Source organism: Pristis pectinata, chromosome 11 (assembly GCF_009764475.1).
Source record: "Pristis pectinata isolate sPriPec2 chromosome 11, sPriPec2.1.pri, whole genome shotgun sequence".
NCBI lineage: Eukaryota > Metazoa > Chordata > Chondrichthyes > Rhinopristiformes > Pristidae > Pristis > Pristis pectinata.
This window is the reverse complement of record NC_067415.1, coordinates 4,701,607-4,718,948: the sequence shown is the minus strand read 5'-3', so window position 1 is coordinate 4,718,948 and position 17,342 is coordinate 4,701,607. Positions and strand designations below refer to the sequence as shown.

Sequence of the window (17,342 nt, the reverse complement as noted above, 5' to 3'; positions counted from 1 at the left end):
TTCCCCTCCTCACCTGGATCCACATCACCTGCCAATCCTTGCCTCATCCCTCCCTCTCACCTCTATACTAGCTATTTTCCATCTGCACTCAGTCGGCTCTACTCCCTACACACACGACTGTGTGGCTGAGCACAGCTCCAATGCCGTGTACAAATTTGCCTATGACACCACTGTTGTTGGACGAATCACAGGTGATGAGTCTGTACAGGAGCAAGATAGCACACCTGGTTGTGTGGTGCAACAACCTCTTGCTCAATGTCAATAAAACTAAAGAACTGCTTGTTGACTTCAGGAAGGCAAACATGTGTCAGGCTGCATTGGTGGATTAGCAGTGGAGAGAGAGTCAGCAGCTTTAAATTCCTGGGCGTTAATATACTACACGGCCTGTCCTAGGCTCAGCACATAGGAGCAATCACAAGGCACACCAGCATCTTTACTTTAAAAGGTGAGGGAAGTTCAGCTTCTCACCGAACACAGATAGACTGTTAAAAGCATTCTGAATAGTTGCATCGTGGCCTGGTATGGCAACTCAAATACGCAGGAACGCAAGCTGCTGCAGAGAGTAGCGGACTCAGCCTAATACATCACAGGCATATCCCTCCCCACCATCGGTAGTATCTACAGGAGGTGCTGCCTCAAGGCAACATCCAAAAGATCCCCACCATCCAGACCATGACATCTTCTTGCAGCTCCCATAGGGCAGGAGGTACAGAAGCCTGAAGTCCCACACCACCAGGTTCAGGAACAGCTACTTCCCTTCAACCATTTGGTCCTTGAACCAACCTGCACAACCCCAATCACTACCTCAGTATAGCAACAATATAACAAGTTTCCACTACAATGGACTGTGGGGTTTTTTTTTGTTCTAAATGCGTTATTTCCTGTACATGTTTAATTTGTTTTTCTTATGAACCCTGCTTATCTGATGCTATGTGCCTGTGTTGCTGCTGCAAGTAAATTTTTCATTGCACCTGTGCATATTGTCTCGACCTGAAAAGTCAATCACCCCTCTGCCTCTGCTGATGCTATCTGACCCACTGAGTTCCTCCAGTAGTTTGTTTTTTGTTCTTCATCTGAAAACCTTATTGCTGTGACAACCCCCTAACCAGTCTAAAGGCAATGTCTTACATCAGATACTGGTCGAGTCCCGTGAACATTTTTCCGCATCACAGTTGGTGTACAAGTAAGAACGCAACCTTAAAAATAGAAGTTTATATTCTCAGATCAAAACTAAATGACAAAGAAAGTAGAAGTAGATTTACCTTATGATCAAAGGGGGTTCCATAGTAACCATCATTCAATCCAAATATTACCTCATTTGGATTACGTGCCCGAATCTAACCCAAGAAGAGCATCTACCATTAGTTAACATGTCACAGACAGATTGTACAATTCTTAGGTTTTTCAGGCTCAAAGCTTACAGAAGTTTGCATTTTCATACATTACAACAGTGGCTGCACTACCAAAAGTACCTCATTAACAATAAAATGCTCTATGATGTGCAATTACTGATATTGGTTCAGAATTATATTGTCACCAGACAGGACAGACCATCTTGCTCTTCAAAACAGTGTCATGGTATCTTTCACATTCAACTACAGGGGTTGTTGAGACTCCACTTAAAATTTTCATTGACAGAACAAAAGTGCCCCAAGGCAGTTCTCAAAAGGACTAACAAATTTTAACATTCAAAAAAATATAGGTTTCAAGAATACCGCATTGAATGTGGCCAAACTTGAAGCCAAAGCCTCCCAACAGAAACTAGGGCTATCACAGCAAAAGGCAGCACCAATTAGACAAGCAACATTTATACAAGTTAATGAACACCTTAGGCAAATTGCAATATTACCGATATTGCTTAAGCAGGCTTGTGTTAACTGGAGTATGACAGAATAAACTACAAAACAAAAAGGTAATTGCAACAGCTTTCCGAGATGTATTTTAGTCTTAGGTTGTTTGTTCTTATTGGATTCAAGATGCATATTTTACCTGCTGACCCAAGTATTTGAGTCCATCAAGATTCACTCGCCATTCAATAATTGGATGATATTGTCCCTTCTTTCCTCCCCAGATCCTCACCAGGAAACACGAAACTGAAGTATCAAGGCGATCTGGCATCAAGCCAAAGTCTAGACTCCTCCACGTTGGATTCTGCATCACAAGGCAAAAGTAATTAAAGAGTGAAGCTTCTGTTGACTGAAACTGCAAGGAGACCAAGTAAGTCTGTATCACAGGATAGATAAAGACGCAAGAGAAATCACTTGCATTAGAAACACCATGGTTTACTTTATCTCCTTCAATACCATGCAATTTTATTAATTACATCCTCGTCTCAGGTAGGACAGACTGCCAAGTGGAGACATCGTGCTAAGAAATAGACAACTTTTTGTTGGTGAAAAGTCATGAATAGCATTTCTGGAACTTCAAGATCAACTTCATGGACTGCAACATCCAGTCAATACGTGTTAAAACACAATGGGGGGAGTTCTCAGAAAATAGTGATGATTCAGTTTGAATCTTTCATTACTGTTCATGTACTGCCGCAATTATTCTAAAATTATTAGCAAGTTTACTTTGAGGAAATGGATTTTATAGCAGCATGATTGTTTTCATATCTCCTGGATATCCATCACTATTTAGAAGCATGCATTGACTGTTAATTATTTAACCTAGAGTCTAGTGGAAGTTACACATCCTTTCCATTTCATACTGTGGAAAACACCACAACACATTTGAGAGCCTGCTTAAGATGTGAATGAGGTATCTACCCAGGTCTGATCAACAGTCATACTGAATGACAGGGTAGACTTGAAGGGAAGATTAGCCTCCTCCTATTTTCTTGAGACAACCTGAACAGTTCCAACCTTAACATTTTTCCCCTCTGAAATATATGCTGCTCTTAGATAGCCACATGAGTGATAGAAATGGAGGACTACGTGAGAGGGAGGGGTTAGATCGATCTTAGAGCAGGATAAAATGTCAGCACAACATCGTGGGCCGAAGGGCCTGTACTGTGGTATAATGGTCCATGCTCCATGTTTGAAAGTCTGAACAAGTTAAAGGGAAAACCAGAGATTGATAAGAATTTTAGCCACTGGCACTGCCATGCTAATCATTAATGTCTTTTTGCAGTACAGAGCACAACTTAGTTACTAGCCAATTGATGAAGCCAAGGTCCTCAGCCACATCCAGGCAGGTCTACATATGCCAATGACCAGAAATACAATGCCGAGAAGGAATATCCCATCAAGCTCCAGGTAACAAAGATATGTACAAGAGGTACACAGATACACAATGGCCAACACCCCCAAATATCACGACAAAACTAATTTTAATTTCTTAAGTTGTCCCCATGTGCAAATTGTACTGTGCTTGTGTAAAGTTCCTCATTTCTACCAACGAAGCAGAACCTGAAACTATGCTAATATAGACCAAAACGGCAATCAGACCATCTTAAGTTCTCAACTAACTTACTAGATTTATTAAAAAATTAAACAGGAATAACAACAGAAAAGGCTCAAGAACAAAGACAGCCAGAGGTTGAAATACTATAATCAGCCCTGGCTACAACTTCAGGAGTACAAACAGTAAACTTATGCACTCTGCTCCATTTCCCATTCTATACAAAATCAGAATCAGGTTTACCATCACAGACATGTGTCATGAAATTTGTTGTTTTGCAGCAGCAGTACAGTGCAAGGCAAAGATTACTATAAAAAGTAATTACAAAGAGTACTATAGCAGGCACGGTAGCATAGTGGTTAGCATAATGCTTTACAGCGCCAGCGACCCGAATTCAAATCCGGCCACTGTCTGTAAGGACTTCGTACGTTCTCCCTGTATCTGCAAGGGTTTCTTCTGGGTGCTCCGGTTTCCTCCCACATTCCAAAGACGTACGGGTTAGGAAGTTGTGGGCATGCTACATTGGCGCCAGAAGCGTGGCGACACTTGTGGGCTGCCCCCCAAAAAAATCACTATGCAAAAGATGTATTTCACTGTGTGTTTCGATGTACATGTGACTAATAAAGATCTTATAAGTTACAAAAACAAATAGTGCAAAAGAGGAACAACAAGGTAGTGTTCATGGACCATTCAGAAATCTGATAGTGGAGGGGAAGAAGCTGTTCCTGAATCGTTGAGTGTGAATCTTCATGCTCCTGTACCTCTTCCCCAATGGTAGTAATGAGAAGAGGATATTACGGGTGGTGAGGGTCCTTAGTGATGGATGCCATCTTCTTGAGGCACCACCTCTTGAAGATGTCTTCGATGGCAGTGAGGGATGTGCTCGTGATGCTGGCTGAGTCTACAACCCTCTGCATCCTCTTTCAATCCTGCAACATTGGAGTCTCCATACCAGGCTCTGATGAAACCAGAGTGCTCTCCACCGTACATCTGTAGAAATCTGCAAGTCTTTGGTGACATACCAAATCTCCTCAAACTCCTAAAGTTGAGCCTCTGAATACCTTCTTTGTGATTGCATCAATGTGTTGGGACCAAGATAGACCCTGAGATGTTGACGCCCAGGAACCTGAAACTGCTCACCCTTTCTACCGCTGCCTCTCAAAGACGACTGGTGTTCTCCCAACTTCCCCTTCCTGAAGTCCACGATAAATTCCTTGGTCTTGCTGACGTTGATTGCGAGGTCGTCGTTGTGACACCACTCAACCAGCCGATCTCACTCCTGTACACCACCTTGTTGCCGTCAGAGATTCTGCCAACAGTGATGTCATCAGCAAATTTATAGATGGTGTTTGAGCTGTGCCTAGCCACACAGTCATGAGTATAGAGTAGAGCAGTGGGCTAAGCACGCATCCTTGAGGTGCACCTCAGTTGATTGTCAGCGAGGAGATGTTACTACCGATCTGCACAGACTGTGGTCTCCCAATAAGTCTAGGATCCAGTTGCAGGTGCAGAGGCCCAGGTTTTGAAGCTTGTTTATTAGTACCGAGGGGATAATGGTGTTGAATGCCGAGCTGTAATCGATAAAAAGCAGCCTGACATATGTTTTGCTGTTGTCTAGGTGCTCCAAAGCTGAGTGGAGAGCCATTGAGATTGCATCTGCTGTAGACCCATTGTGGCTGTAGTCAAATTGCAGCAGGTCCAGGTCCTTGCTCAGGCAGGAGTTAATTCTAGCCATGACCAACCTCTCAAAGCACTTCATCACAGTAGAGAGTCAGTGAGGCAACTCACCCTACTCTTCTTGGGCACCAGGATGATTGATACCCTTTTGAAGCAGGTAGGAACCTGCAGCAGTGAGGGGTTGAAGTCCTTGAACACTCCAGCCAGTTTGTCAAAGATTTTCAGCACTGCCAGGTACACCAAATGCAATCACTCATCTGTCCTGTGAACAATTTCTGACAAATGTTCCTGATCCCAGAAAGCAAGGATGAAAATACTCATGCTCAAATTCCATCACAACTTCACCTCTCCCCAGCTCCATCCTCATGTTCTTCCCATTAACGTGCAACTCCTGCTTCCTTCACTCTAGAAATCAGAGATATTTTTACCAATCCAGGTCCTAAACTTCCTGCTCAAATCTCTCCCCACTCCCCTCCCTCAAAGTCTAGTCACCCAGAAACTCCCATCTCCATGATTAGAGCAAAAGAGCTCCATTTAATCTCTTCAATTGAAGCCTTCCTGACTTTATCACAGAGAGATTAACCTCTGAAAGGCAGCTGAATTTAAATTCTTAAGCACATATTTTACAAAAATACTTGGCTTGTGTGCAATATTACAGAAGCCAGTGTTATTACATGTTAAAGCACTCATGTCATAACTAACAAGCAAACTTAAAATGTACACTGCCATTTCAGTGGTTATGAGGGAACGCTGGCTTGTTGCTGATCTTTTGGATGATGGGATCAGATCTCATCTGCCCTCCGAGCTGTAATGCTGTCAGGTTTGCCAATAACACAAAGTTAGCTGGGAGCACAGTGACAACATTTGGACACTGCAATGGGATACAGACTGAGCGAGTGGGGGAGTAAACTTGGCAAATGAAGTTCAATGTGGGAAAATGTGAGGTTATGCATTCTGATAAGAATGTACAAGGCAGAATTCGATCTAAATGGAGAAAGACTGCAGATGAGCAAAGCAAAGTGGAAATGTTTGTGCACAAAAATCAAAAAGTTGCAGCAAGTAGTTAGGAAAGCAAATTGCATATTGGGACAGGGAAACAGGAATAGGAAGATTGAAATAGAGAAGTATCGTTATTATTGTACAGGGTGCTGGTCAGGCCAGAGTATTGTGCAGAGTTTTGGTATCTTTAGGGATGCAATGAAGGCAGTCCAAAAGGGATTCTCTAGGCTAATTCCTAGGATGAGAGGGGTTTTTCCTCTCACAAGCAGCTAAAGAAATTGAATCTATATTCTTTGGAGCTTAGAACAATAAACAGTGACGTTATTGAATCGTGCAAGATCCTTAGGGAATCTTAAGTTTCACTAGTGGGAGAATCTCAATTGAGGGGACGGTTACAAGATTAGGGGGCAACCATATAATACTGAAGGGCAGGGGAAATTCTTCTTGCAGAAGTTGGTTAATCTCTGGAATTCTCTGGGATAGAGACTTGCGGAGGAGAGATCACTGGGGGTATTCAAAAACAAAGTCCTTTTTTTTGAAAGATCAGGCAATTGAGGAAATGACAGAAGAGGCTGCGAGACACAAGGCAGATCAGCCATGATCATATTAAATGGCAGGACAGGCTTAGGTGGACTACTATTACTTTTATTTTCTTACGTTCTTGTGTATATAATTTCTTTATTTCTTCTGGCAAAACAAAGTTGAAGTGCAACAAAATTAAAATTGTTTCAAACACCTGAAGAAAATGTTTCTACTGCAAGTCAAAATGCTATACAACTTCAGTAATGCCCACTTATTTTGACAACTATTACAGAGTCATATCTAACTTACTGTTCTATTCCAATTATCTAATTTCAATGTATTTAGTGTCAAATTTGACTAAGTAAACATTAGCAACATCAATTGCAAGTCAGGAATTATATGCTCAAAATTATTCAGACTCATTCATTCTAATCAGACTTTACCAGGACAGCTCAAGCCATTAATATGTTGAAAGGCAAAGTTTAAGCTTATTTTACTTTTTAATTCAGCCACCAAGAGTATTCAAGACAAATTGATAGATAGATCAGGTAAAGAACATGCACCGGTCCTCATTGAGGGGTCAGCAGTGGAGAGGGTGAGCAGCTTAAAGTTCATGAGTGTCAACATATCCAAGGATCAGTCCTGGGCCCAACACACTGACGCAATTACAAAGGCGGCATGCCAGCAGCTCTACTTCATTAGGAGTTTGAGAAGATTTGGTACATCAAAGACTCTTGCAAATTTTTATAGATGTACGGTGGAGAACATTCTGACTGGTTGCAGAGGCTTGTACGGAGGCTCCAATGCACAGGATTGCAAGAGGCTGCGGAGGGTTGCAAATTCAGCCAGCTCCATCACGGGCACAACCCTCCCCACCATCGAGGACATCAAGAGGCAGTGCCTCAAGGAGGCAGCATCCATCGTTAAGGACCCTCACCATCCAGGACATGCCCTCTTCTCATTACTGCCATCGGGGAGGTGGTACAAGAGCCTGAAGGACAACACTCAATGATTCGGGAACAGCTTCTTCCCCTCCACCATCAGATTTCTGAATGGTCCATGAACCTCATTGTTCCTTTTTGCACTATTTTGTAATTTATAGTTTGTCTTTGCACTGTACTGCTGCCACAAAACAACAAATTTCACATCATACAAGACAGTGATAACAATCAGAATCTGGTTTATTACGACAGGTTTCCTTCCTGGGGATGTTTAGTGAAACAGATATACTTTTACAATAAAGATTTATGAGTGACAGTCATAAATAATTCCACATTTAAATTTATCTACATTGAATATCTAATCTGGCAACTCAAATTGAAGGCCTAACTTGTAAAGACAAACTTGTAACAACTTCAAATATTCAATGAAAGCTGCAGCATGTGCAATGTTCATTGGTATTTAAATAAAACATCTTGGTGGCAGAGAGAAATTTTACATCACTGAAATGGTTAGATTTGGAATGCCAAACTCAGGACTGTATCTGGAGAGAATGAAATCCACAGTACACACATGCAACTACAAGGCTACTCAACCCTGCTCCACCATTTAATGAAGTCATGGCTGGTCTGACCAACTTCCACTCTGCATCCCCACCTACCCACAATAATCTTTCACTATCTTGCACTTATCTCCACCTCCAAAATGTTCACTTTACTGTTTAAGGGTTCCAAGTCTTTGGAACTCTCATCCTCCAAAATAAAGATACAGGAGCCTGAGGGCATGTACCACCAGACTTAAGGACAGCTTCTACCCCACTGTGATAAGACTATTGAATGGTTCCCTTATACAATGAGACGGACTCTGATCTCACCATCTACCTTGTTGTGACCTTGCACCTTATTGCACTGCATTCTCTCTGTACTGTGACACTTTACTCTGTACTGTTATTGTTTTTACCTGTGCTACATCAATGTACTCTGTACTAACTCAACGTAACTGCACTGTGTAATGAATTGACCTGTACAATTGGTTTGTAAGACAAGCTTTTCACTGTACCTTGGTACAAATGACAATAATAAAACAATACTAATAATTTGGCCTCATTTGTCTTCTATGAGCAACCCCTTTAATTTCAAACACTGACCTCTCCTCTCCCCACAGTTCTGGATTCTCCCATGAGGAAAAATCATTTCCACATTCACCCTGTCAAGAGCCATTAGGATCTTTGCTTCAGCCAAGTGCCCCTCACTCTTCTCAAGTGCAGCAGATACTTAGAGCCTGTATGACCCTTCCTTAAAATACAACCTGCCCACAAGTAAACCTTCTTTGAACTGCTTCCAGCACACTTACATCCATCCTTGAGACCAATACTGTACAGTGCTCCAGATTGGATCTCATGAATGCCCTATATAAATGAAGCATAACCTTCCTACTTGTGTTAAATTCTGCTTAAAATCAATAACATTGTTAACTTTCAGAATTAATGGATGAATCTACATTCTATCCTTTTGTGAATCATGCTCCAAGACACCCAGATCTCTCTGCATCTCAGGTCTGTGCAATCTCCCACGTGTTTTTTTTTAAATGCCAAAATGGACAATTATGCATGTTCCCACATCATACTGCTTTTGCCAACTTTTTGCCCTCGTGCACCAAGATCTTTCATTTTCCTTAATAATTTCAGAGGCGGCACCTTATCAAATGCCTTCTGGAAATCCAAACACTGCACACCCACCAGTTGCCTTTGATCTACTGCATATTACTTCTTCAAACTTCTCCAATAATTGGGCAAACAAATATCCCTTTTACAAAATTATATAGACTTTGCCTGATTACCCTGAATCTTTCTAGGTGCCCTGCTACAATACATTTAATAATGGCATGCAACATTTCTTTCTATGATACAAGTTAACTGGTCCATTTCCTACTTTGTCTCCTTCCCTATTTGAATAAAGGAGTGACAGTCACTACGTAATAACCAGAATGAAGTAGTCATACAGACCTATTATTGCAGGGATTAATCAGAAAGATTGTTCAATGTTATAATGTAATTCAAATGTGACTTTTTTTTGGAAAGTACAAGTGCTATACACTCAATGCTTGAAGTGAACTAATGCTACATGTAACAGCTCCTGCCAAGTCACTCAGCTTACTTCATTAACTGCAACACTATTTCATTAATTGCATGTTACTTGAAACAGGTTTTCCAGTTCAACAGATCAATTCAAACTAGCACACTGTGGCATGTTCCAGACCTCTACAGTTTGGCTGAATGCCAAGAAAAGGCCACTGCAAAACAGGCAAAACCCAACTTGCCAATTGGCATTTCCTGTATTCAGAACTTTGAAAAGCATCCACATTAGAGTTAAGTGTGGGCGGGAAAGGCAGGAGGACAGATAAAAGATGGACGAACACTCAGGTTTCCCAAGCTGCAGTATATTCACCTCTTTAACAGCAGCAAGTCCTCAATCAATACAACATCAGGGACCAGTTTAGTCTGATGTTTTAACATAAGCAAATAATCTTCATAAACATTATGAAACATCTATTTTTAAATCGCACTTTCAAAACCCTATAACCTTAAAGCCCATTCTTTTCCTTCTGCTTTCAATCCCCATCTCTAGCTTTGGGCTGCCTCTTTGTGAACAGTAATATTTACTACATGTGCATTCCTTCTGCTTCCCCAATGGTTCACCAAGTTTTTTTTTTCTTGCTCATTTTGCCAGGATCTGGATGTCACCAAGTCTAGTATTGTTTGCACATGCCTACTGCCTTGAAGGCAGCAGTAAACTCTCTTCAACCAGTTACACAAGACATTGGTGAGGCTTCATTTGGAATATTGTTCAGTTCTGGTCACCCTGCTATAGGGAAGATGCCAGTAAGATGAAAAGTGTACAGAGGAGATTTACGAGGATGTTGCCAGGACTCAAGGGACGGAGTTATGGAGAGAGGTTGAGCACATTGGGACTTTATTCAATGTAGCATAGGAGAATGAGGGGTGATATTATAGAGGTGTATAAAATCATGAGGGACATAGATAGGGCGAATGTGCACGTCTTCCTCAGGGTTGGGGAATCAAGAATTGGAGGACATGGGTTTAAGGTGAGAGGGGAAAGCTTCAAAGGGGACCCGAGGGGCAACTTCTTCGCAGAGGGTGGTCCATATAAGGAATGAGCTGCCAGAGGAAGTGGTTGAGGCAGGTACATTAGCAACATTTTAAAGGTACTTGGACGGGTACATGGATAGAAAAGGTTTAGAGGGATATGGGCCAAACGCAAGTAAATGGGACTACCTTAGATGGGAATCTTGGTCAGCATGGACTAGTTGGGCCAAAGTGAGTTTCTGTGCTGTATGACTGATTCTAACCATTGCAGTCCCTCCAGCAAAGGCACAATGCTATCAAACAGGGCATTCCAGGATTTAGACTCAGCAACAATGAAGGACTGAAAATATTTCCAAATTAAAATGATATGCAATTTAGAGAGGAAGCTGCAGGTACTGCCATGTTCCTGCTGGTAGAGGTCCAAATTCAAGAGGTGCTTGGTGAGTAACAGCAGTGCATTTTGTACACTGTAGCCACAGTGCACCAATGAATTAATGTTTTACATGGTAGGTGGGGTGCCAATGAAGCAGACTGCTTTGCCCTGGATCGGTTGAACTTCTTGAGAATTGTTGGAGCTGCAATCATCGAAGTGGAGAGTATTCTATAACACACCTCACTTACGTCTTGCAAAAATGGTAGGAAGGGTTCAGCTTTCCAAGAGGCAAATCACTCATTGCTAGTTACCCTGCCGACTTGCTTGTGGCCACTGTGTTTATGTGGATGGCCCATTTTCTGGTCAGTGATAATCTGAATGTTGACGAGGAACTCTGCAATGGTAATGCCATTGCACGTCAAGGGTAGATGGTTATGCTCTCCTATTAGTTACTGCCTGGCACTACAGTGGCACGAGTTTAACTGCCACTTATTAGCCCATGCCTGAATGCCATCCAGGTCTTGCTGGAATGCTGATGACTTGTAATAACCACAAACATTTTCCTTTGTGCAAAGTACAACTCCAATTGGAGTGTTTTCCCTCTTTATACTTATTGACTTCAGTTTTCCCAAGCTCCTTGACACCACACTCAACCAAATGTTACCTTCACATCAAGGGCAATCACTCTCATCTCACCTCTGGAATTCAACATTTTGCTCCATGTAGGGACCAAGGTTATGATGAGGTCTGAAGCTGTGAGAGCCAGGTAAAACCCAGACTGGGCAATGGTGAGCATGCCATTGGTGAGTTCATGTCACTTGACAGCATTGTCAAGGACAGGTTCCATCACTTTGTTGATGGAGAATAGACCAGTTGAACAGTAATTAGCCAGAATGACTTTGTTTGCCTTTTATGAACAAGATACACTGGGCAATTTTCCAGTGTTGTAACTGTACTGCACGAGTTTAGCTTGAGACTCAAGTACTGCAGAGATCTTCAGTGCTACAGCTGGGATGTTATCTAGTCCCAGAGCATTTGCTGTATCCAGTACTCTCAGCTGTTTCTCAATATCACGTTGGCTGGAGACAGACTTCCATAATAGAACATAGAGCAGGATAAAATGTCGGCACAATGTCGTGGGCCAAAGGGCCTGTACTGTGCTGTAATGTTCTAAGATACATCTAACCCTTCCCTCTCACGGAGCCCTCCATTTCTCTATCATTCATGTGTCTATCTAAGAGTCTCTTAAATGTCCCTAATGTATCTGCCCCCACAACCTCTGCTGGCAGTGCATTCCACACACACACCACTCTGTAAAAAAAAAAAAAAATTACCTCTGATGTTCCCCTTATACCTTCCTCCAATCACCTTAAAATTATGTCCCCTTGTGTTAGCCATTGTCGCCCTGGGGAAAAAGTCTCCGACTGTCCACTCGATCTATGCCTCTTATCATCTTGTACACCTTGATCAAGTCACTTCTCACCCCCTTTTCTCCAAAGAGAAAAGCCCTAGCTCACTCAACCTATCCTCATAAGACAGGCTCTCCAATCCAGGCAGCATCCTGGTCAATCTCCTCTGCACCCTCTCTAAAGCTTCCACATCCTTCCTGTAATGAGGCGACCAGAACTGAACACAATACTCCAAGTGTGGTCTCCAATGATGGGTATCTTAGGAGGAAGCAAAGATAGATCATCCACTTCACTCTTCTGGCTGACAATGCTTCAAGCCTAACCTTTGGTATTCAGGTGCTGGGTCCTGCCATCACTTAAGACATGATATTCTTGGAATTTGTTAGCTCTAATTGCCCACAATCATTCATGACTAGATGTGGTAGAACAGCAGACGTTTGATCTAACCCATTGGCTTTGAGATCACTTGGCTCTTTCCACTGCATGCCACATTTGCTGTTTAGCACATAGAGCCACGTTGCAACTTCACCCAGTTGGCACCTCCTTATCTTAGGCCGATTCCCAGCATACCCTTCACACTCCTCATTGAACTAGTGTCGATTCCCTGGCTAGATGGTAATTGTAATGTCAGGCCAAGTAAGAGATTACTGCTGATGTTTCAGACTCAGACTGATCATATCTAGCAGCTCAAAACTATCATTTTTAGCATGATTGTAATGCCTTACAATACGATGGTGGGTGACCTTTGTGTGAAGACAGGATTGTGCAGCAGTCACTTCTACCAATGCTATCATGGACAGATACATCTTTCAGAGTTTGATAGGCAAGGACAAGATCAAGTAGTTTAAACTAGTTGATTGCTTTCCACCTGCTACAGATACAGTCTGGTTGTCACATCCTTCAGGACTCAGTCAGTAGCAATGTAACCGAGCCACTCTGGATAGGTGATCTTCATTATCCACAATAAAGAGATTTGTTTCCTTGCCACTTTCAGTACTCCTAAGAGTTGTTCAACATGGAGGAAGTTAAGTCAGTTTAATTCTTTCCTTGCTTGATTGCAGCAGTAAGAGTAGAACTGAGTGCTGAGTGCTCGTTAACCACTTTCAGAAACGTTTAAGAATCACTTATTGTAGGTCTGGAGTTACACATAGGCCAGAATGGGCATGGACAACAGACTTCGTCCCGTGAAGGAGCCAGAGGGGTTATGACTATCCAGTAGTTTCTATACATTTCACTGGTCTCAAAATTCTTATCAGGCTTGACAGAACAGATGAGGGGGAACAACGTGCCTCCTGGTTGGAATGTCTTGAATAAGGGGTCACAATTTCACAATAAGGGATCGGCCATTCAGGACTGAGATAAAGTAATTTCTTCTGATGGCATTTTATAGATCTTCAATCGATTTTTAGATATTAGGAGGAAATCAAGGAACATGCAGATTAAAGCTGAACGCAAGTGCTGAGGAAACAAAACAAAAATCAGCTATGTTCTTCTTACCAAGTAACAGCTGGCACACACAGTCAAGTGGCTAGTCCTACTCTCATTTCTTACAGTATTTACCAATAAAAGTCAGTGGAGTATCATTTATCCCTAGTCTGTGTCAAAGTAGTTTTTCTCCAAGTTTGGCAGGATGGATACAACACAGCTGGCCTCAGGACTCCGGGTTGACAAGGACACCAAGAGATCCTAATAGTGACTGCTCAGCTCCACACAATGTCAAAAGCTCTGGTGTTGATCTCATTCTGGCGACTCCTCCAACCCCCTATTGCTCGTTTTCCAAAATGCCTACTGAACAAGACTGTCAGAAGTTGAAGTTCTAAGTTAATTCAAAACTGTTAACTATCTAAAGATCATTGAGATTCTGATGCAGATAGCTCATTTAAAAAAAATTCCACAAGCCTGGCCAACTGAAGATCACTTACCAAAGAATCCTTTACGACCTCACTGGTGTAAAATGCTGAAGGAAAAAAAAGGAACAAAATGGTGTTATGTATTTTTATAAACCAGTAAATTCGAAAATTACAAAAGATGGCTTTAGCGGTAGCTACTCTCCCTACATCTCCAATAGCATTGTGCCAACAATGCACAGGCTTATGAAGTTAACACCTGGTTTGTGAGACTGCCAGAGTTCAAGACCATCAATAGGTTTGTTTATAGGCCAGAATCGTGACCAAGTGGAACATTTGGGACAAAAACACATTAATTCAAGCTCAAGAATTCAGATCAATTCATCACCCTAACTTCAACATCAATCACAAGATACTCCAAGATGTGCTAACACGATAATTTCAGAGAGTTCTCAATCATTAGTGTGCATCAAAACCAATGCTATTGGAAAGTGGTAGAATATCCAATGCAAAATCCTGCAAAAATTACACATCAATACCATTAGATACCTTTCTTGCTTGACTTTTGTTTGGATTTTCTGAACAAGTCCTACTACAGGTCCCACTGTCCTTAAGATGAACGCACTCCTTGCCCTCAGCCCAGTGATGCATGGAGTTAACCAAGCATTAGATCATTCAAGCTTCTTTGCTCAATTGACCAAGCAATGGCAACTATTGTGCAGAATATTCAAACATTCTTAACTATAACCTTTACTGGAAAACTGCCACACTGCATTTAAAAGGAACTAAAAATCATCTACTTATGGGGCCAATATTAGATAGATGCATTTGGACTACTCACAGTTCAAGTGAAACAAGGATTTAACTGTAATAGTGCAACAGTTAAGGTAATATTTTGTTCAGTGAAGTGCCTCGATTCTTTCTCTGCAATGGAAATTTCATTCTATTTTCTTCACAAAAATAGCAATTTAATGTTTTGTACCCCTGATATTAAGCAACAAACTAATTCACTACTTTGCAGAGTCTCCCAGTCACTGCTGAAACAGGTAGTTCAGAAGAAACCTCAGAAAGCTTTCCGCCATTTGCTCCTGCAAATGTTTCAACAAAATATTAATATTCATATCATATACATGAAGTACATTTCCTTTAATGGATTACCTTTAAAGATCTTTTTATCATCACACAGATGTAGGCTGAAGTATGTGTCCAGAAGATGGGAACCATTCTTGTTAACTATATTTCGTGCTGCAATACTTCGCAGATGTCGAAGTCGCCGCTGAAACAATAAGTGTTGAACAAACATTTAACATTTTTGTTCATTACTGGTTTTCCAGAAAATATTTTGTATTTACCTCATTTTCTAATAGTCAATAACTTCAGATTTTATTAAAGTCAAACTCAGCCCACAAATACTTAAAAACTGTGGCATTCAATGGTTCAGACAGGTCTTGTTAAGGACAGTGTTTATTAGGACTGTTGGGTGAACTTCACATACAATTACATTTTGCTAAAATCCATATGACTGTATTATACCATGTCTAAACAGTTTGTCTTGTGCAATAGAAAGCATTCAAGTAATCAACTGTAAAAACATTTCCAAAAAAATATTCATTAGCTATAAAGCCCTTTGGAACAATTTTAAGGTCATGAAAGGAATCACTATGGTTCTATGAATGCTTTATTTTCACCCAGCATAAGAGGTCATGTATGCTGGGAGACGAAGCTAAATCAAAATTAAATGGACTGAAAAATTCTGAACTGGTGCTCCTTGTGCAGAATACAAATATTTAAAAATTATACAAACATGCTTGGCTATACCCAATAAACAAATTTCATTTTCAATCCATGCCAAGAACTTTTGAGGAAGAAATGGGGCAGGGGGCTATCAAATGAAGTTTACTGTTCTGGTCTTCAGATAAAGTGATCTGCAGCCCAATGGAAGGTCCCAGACCAGATGCTGCCTGACCTGCAGTGTTTCTAACAATTTGTGTTTTTGTTGCAGATTTCCAGCATCTAGTTTTATTTTTGCAATCTACAGCTTAACATTCCAACATACCATTTAAAGAAAATGAAATTTGGATAATGGCAGACATCTTACACACTCAAACACAGCCAACATGAAGAAAAATTGTAAACTGCTGGAAAGGGAACATTGGCCTAACTTACCTTCCACCATCTCCACAGTTTGCATACAGTCTAACAACTGAGTTGAATGATAGAAACATTCAATCTTGATTGATTAATCTGCAGCTCCCAGCATGAACCAGGGAATACACCAGTCATGGACAAACTTGACAAACCACATGCAAAGCCATTGCCCTTCCCAAGCAGGTTTCACTTGCCACATCTCAAATTACTCATGCACATTTATCCTAAAATGCTGTTCATAAAGGAATTCAATTTGCATTTAAATGAATCAGTACTATTTTTCCACCATCTCCAGAGAAAATAGATACCACTTATGCACAAATGTTTCTGCCAATTAGTTTTGGAATTATTCTCCTGACCGAACCCATAGCAAGTATATGCCTCGTCTCTGGTTGATTTGTTCAGGACATAATGATGCAGAGTGTTATTTAATTTTATCCAGTACATTGAACAGTTTCTCATTTGCCCTGTAGATGGTCTCTATTGCAGCGACAAGCTCGTTGGCAGTGAGGTGCAAATTCACAGACGGAAAATTTGAAATAAATATCAGAGCAAGGACCCAGGCTTGAGAGACCAAAATCTCAGGAGAATAGTTCTATGGTGGAGCCATTGGCTATGAAGCAAACACAAGATGGGAATGTCTACAGGAAGCCACTTTTGAAAAGGGTACTGTACAGTCAGTCCCTCGCTACTGAGGAAATCAACAGCTTTAGTGGGGTTAAAGTCGGTGATCAAATGCAATACAGAGATGTTTAACAGGCTCTTAGGCACATGAATATGCAGAGAATGCAGGGATATGGACTTGTGTAGACAGAAGGGACTAGCTTAGTTAGGCTTTTAATTACGTTTAGTCTGGCACAACATCATGGGCCAAAGGGCCTGTTCCTGCATTGTACTGTTCTATGTTCTAGGTACTGCTG

General features: G+C 41.3%; 1 protein-coding gene across 2 annotated transcripts in view; it reads right to left on the bottom strand.

Annotated features, from left to right (window-relative positions):
* uvrag (UV radiation resistance associated gene) overlaps positions 1 to 17,342 on the bottom strand; it is a 271,436-nt gene that overhangs the window by 214,116 nt on the left and 39,978 nt on the right. For both annotated transcript variants that reach the window (XM_052025683.1, XM_052025684.1), the window contains exons 2-5: positions 15,433 to 15,550; positions 14,350 to 14,384; positions 1,990 to 2,151; positions 1,263 to 1,337 (exon numbers count right to left, since the gene is read on the bottom strand). In XM_052025683.1, the coding sequence (XP_051881643.1) occupies positions 1,263 to 1,337; positions 1,990 to 2,151; positions 14,350 to 14,384; positions 15,433 to 15,550 (390 nt within the window). The remainder of the gene's footprint in view (positions 1 to 1,262; positions 1,338 to 1,989; positions 2,152 to 14,349; positions 14,385 to 15,432; positions 15,551 to 17,342) is intronic.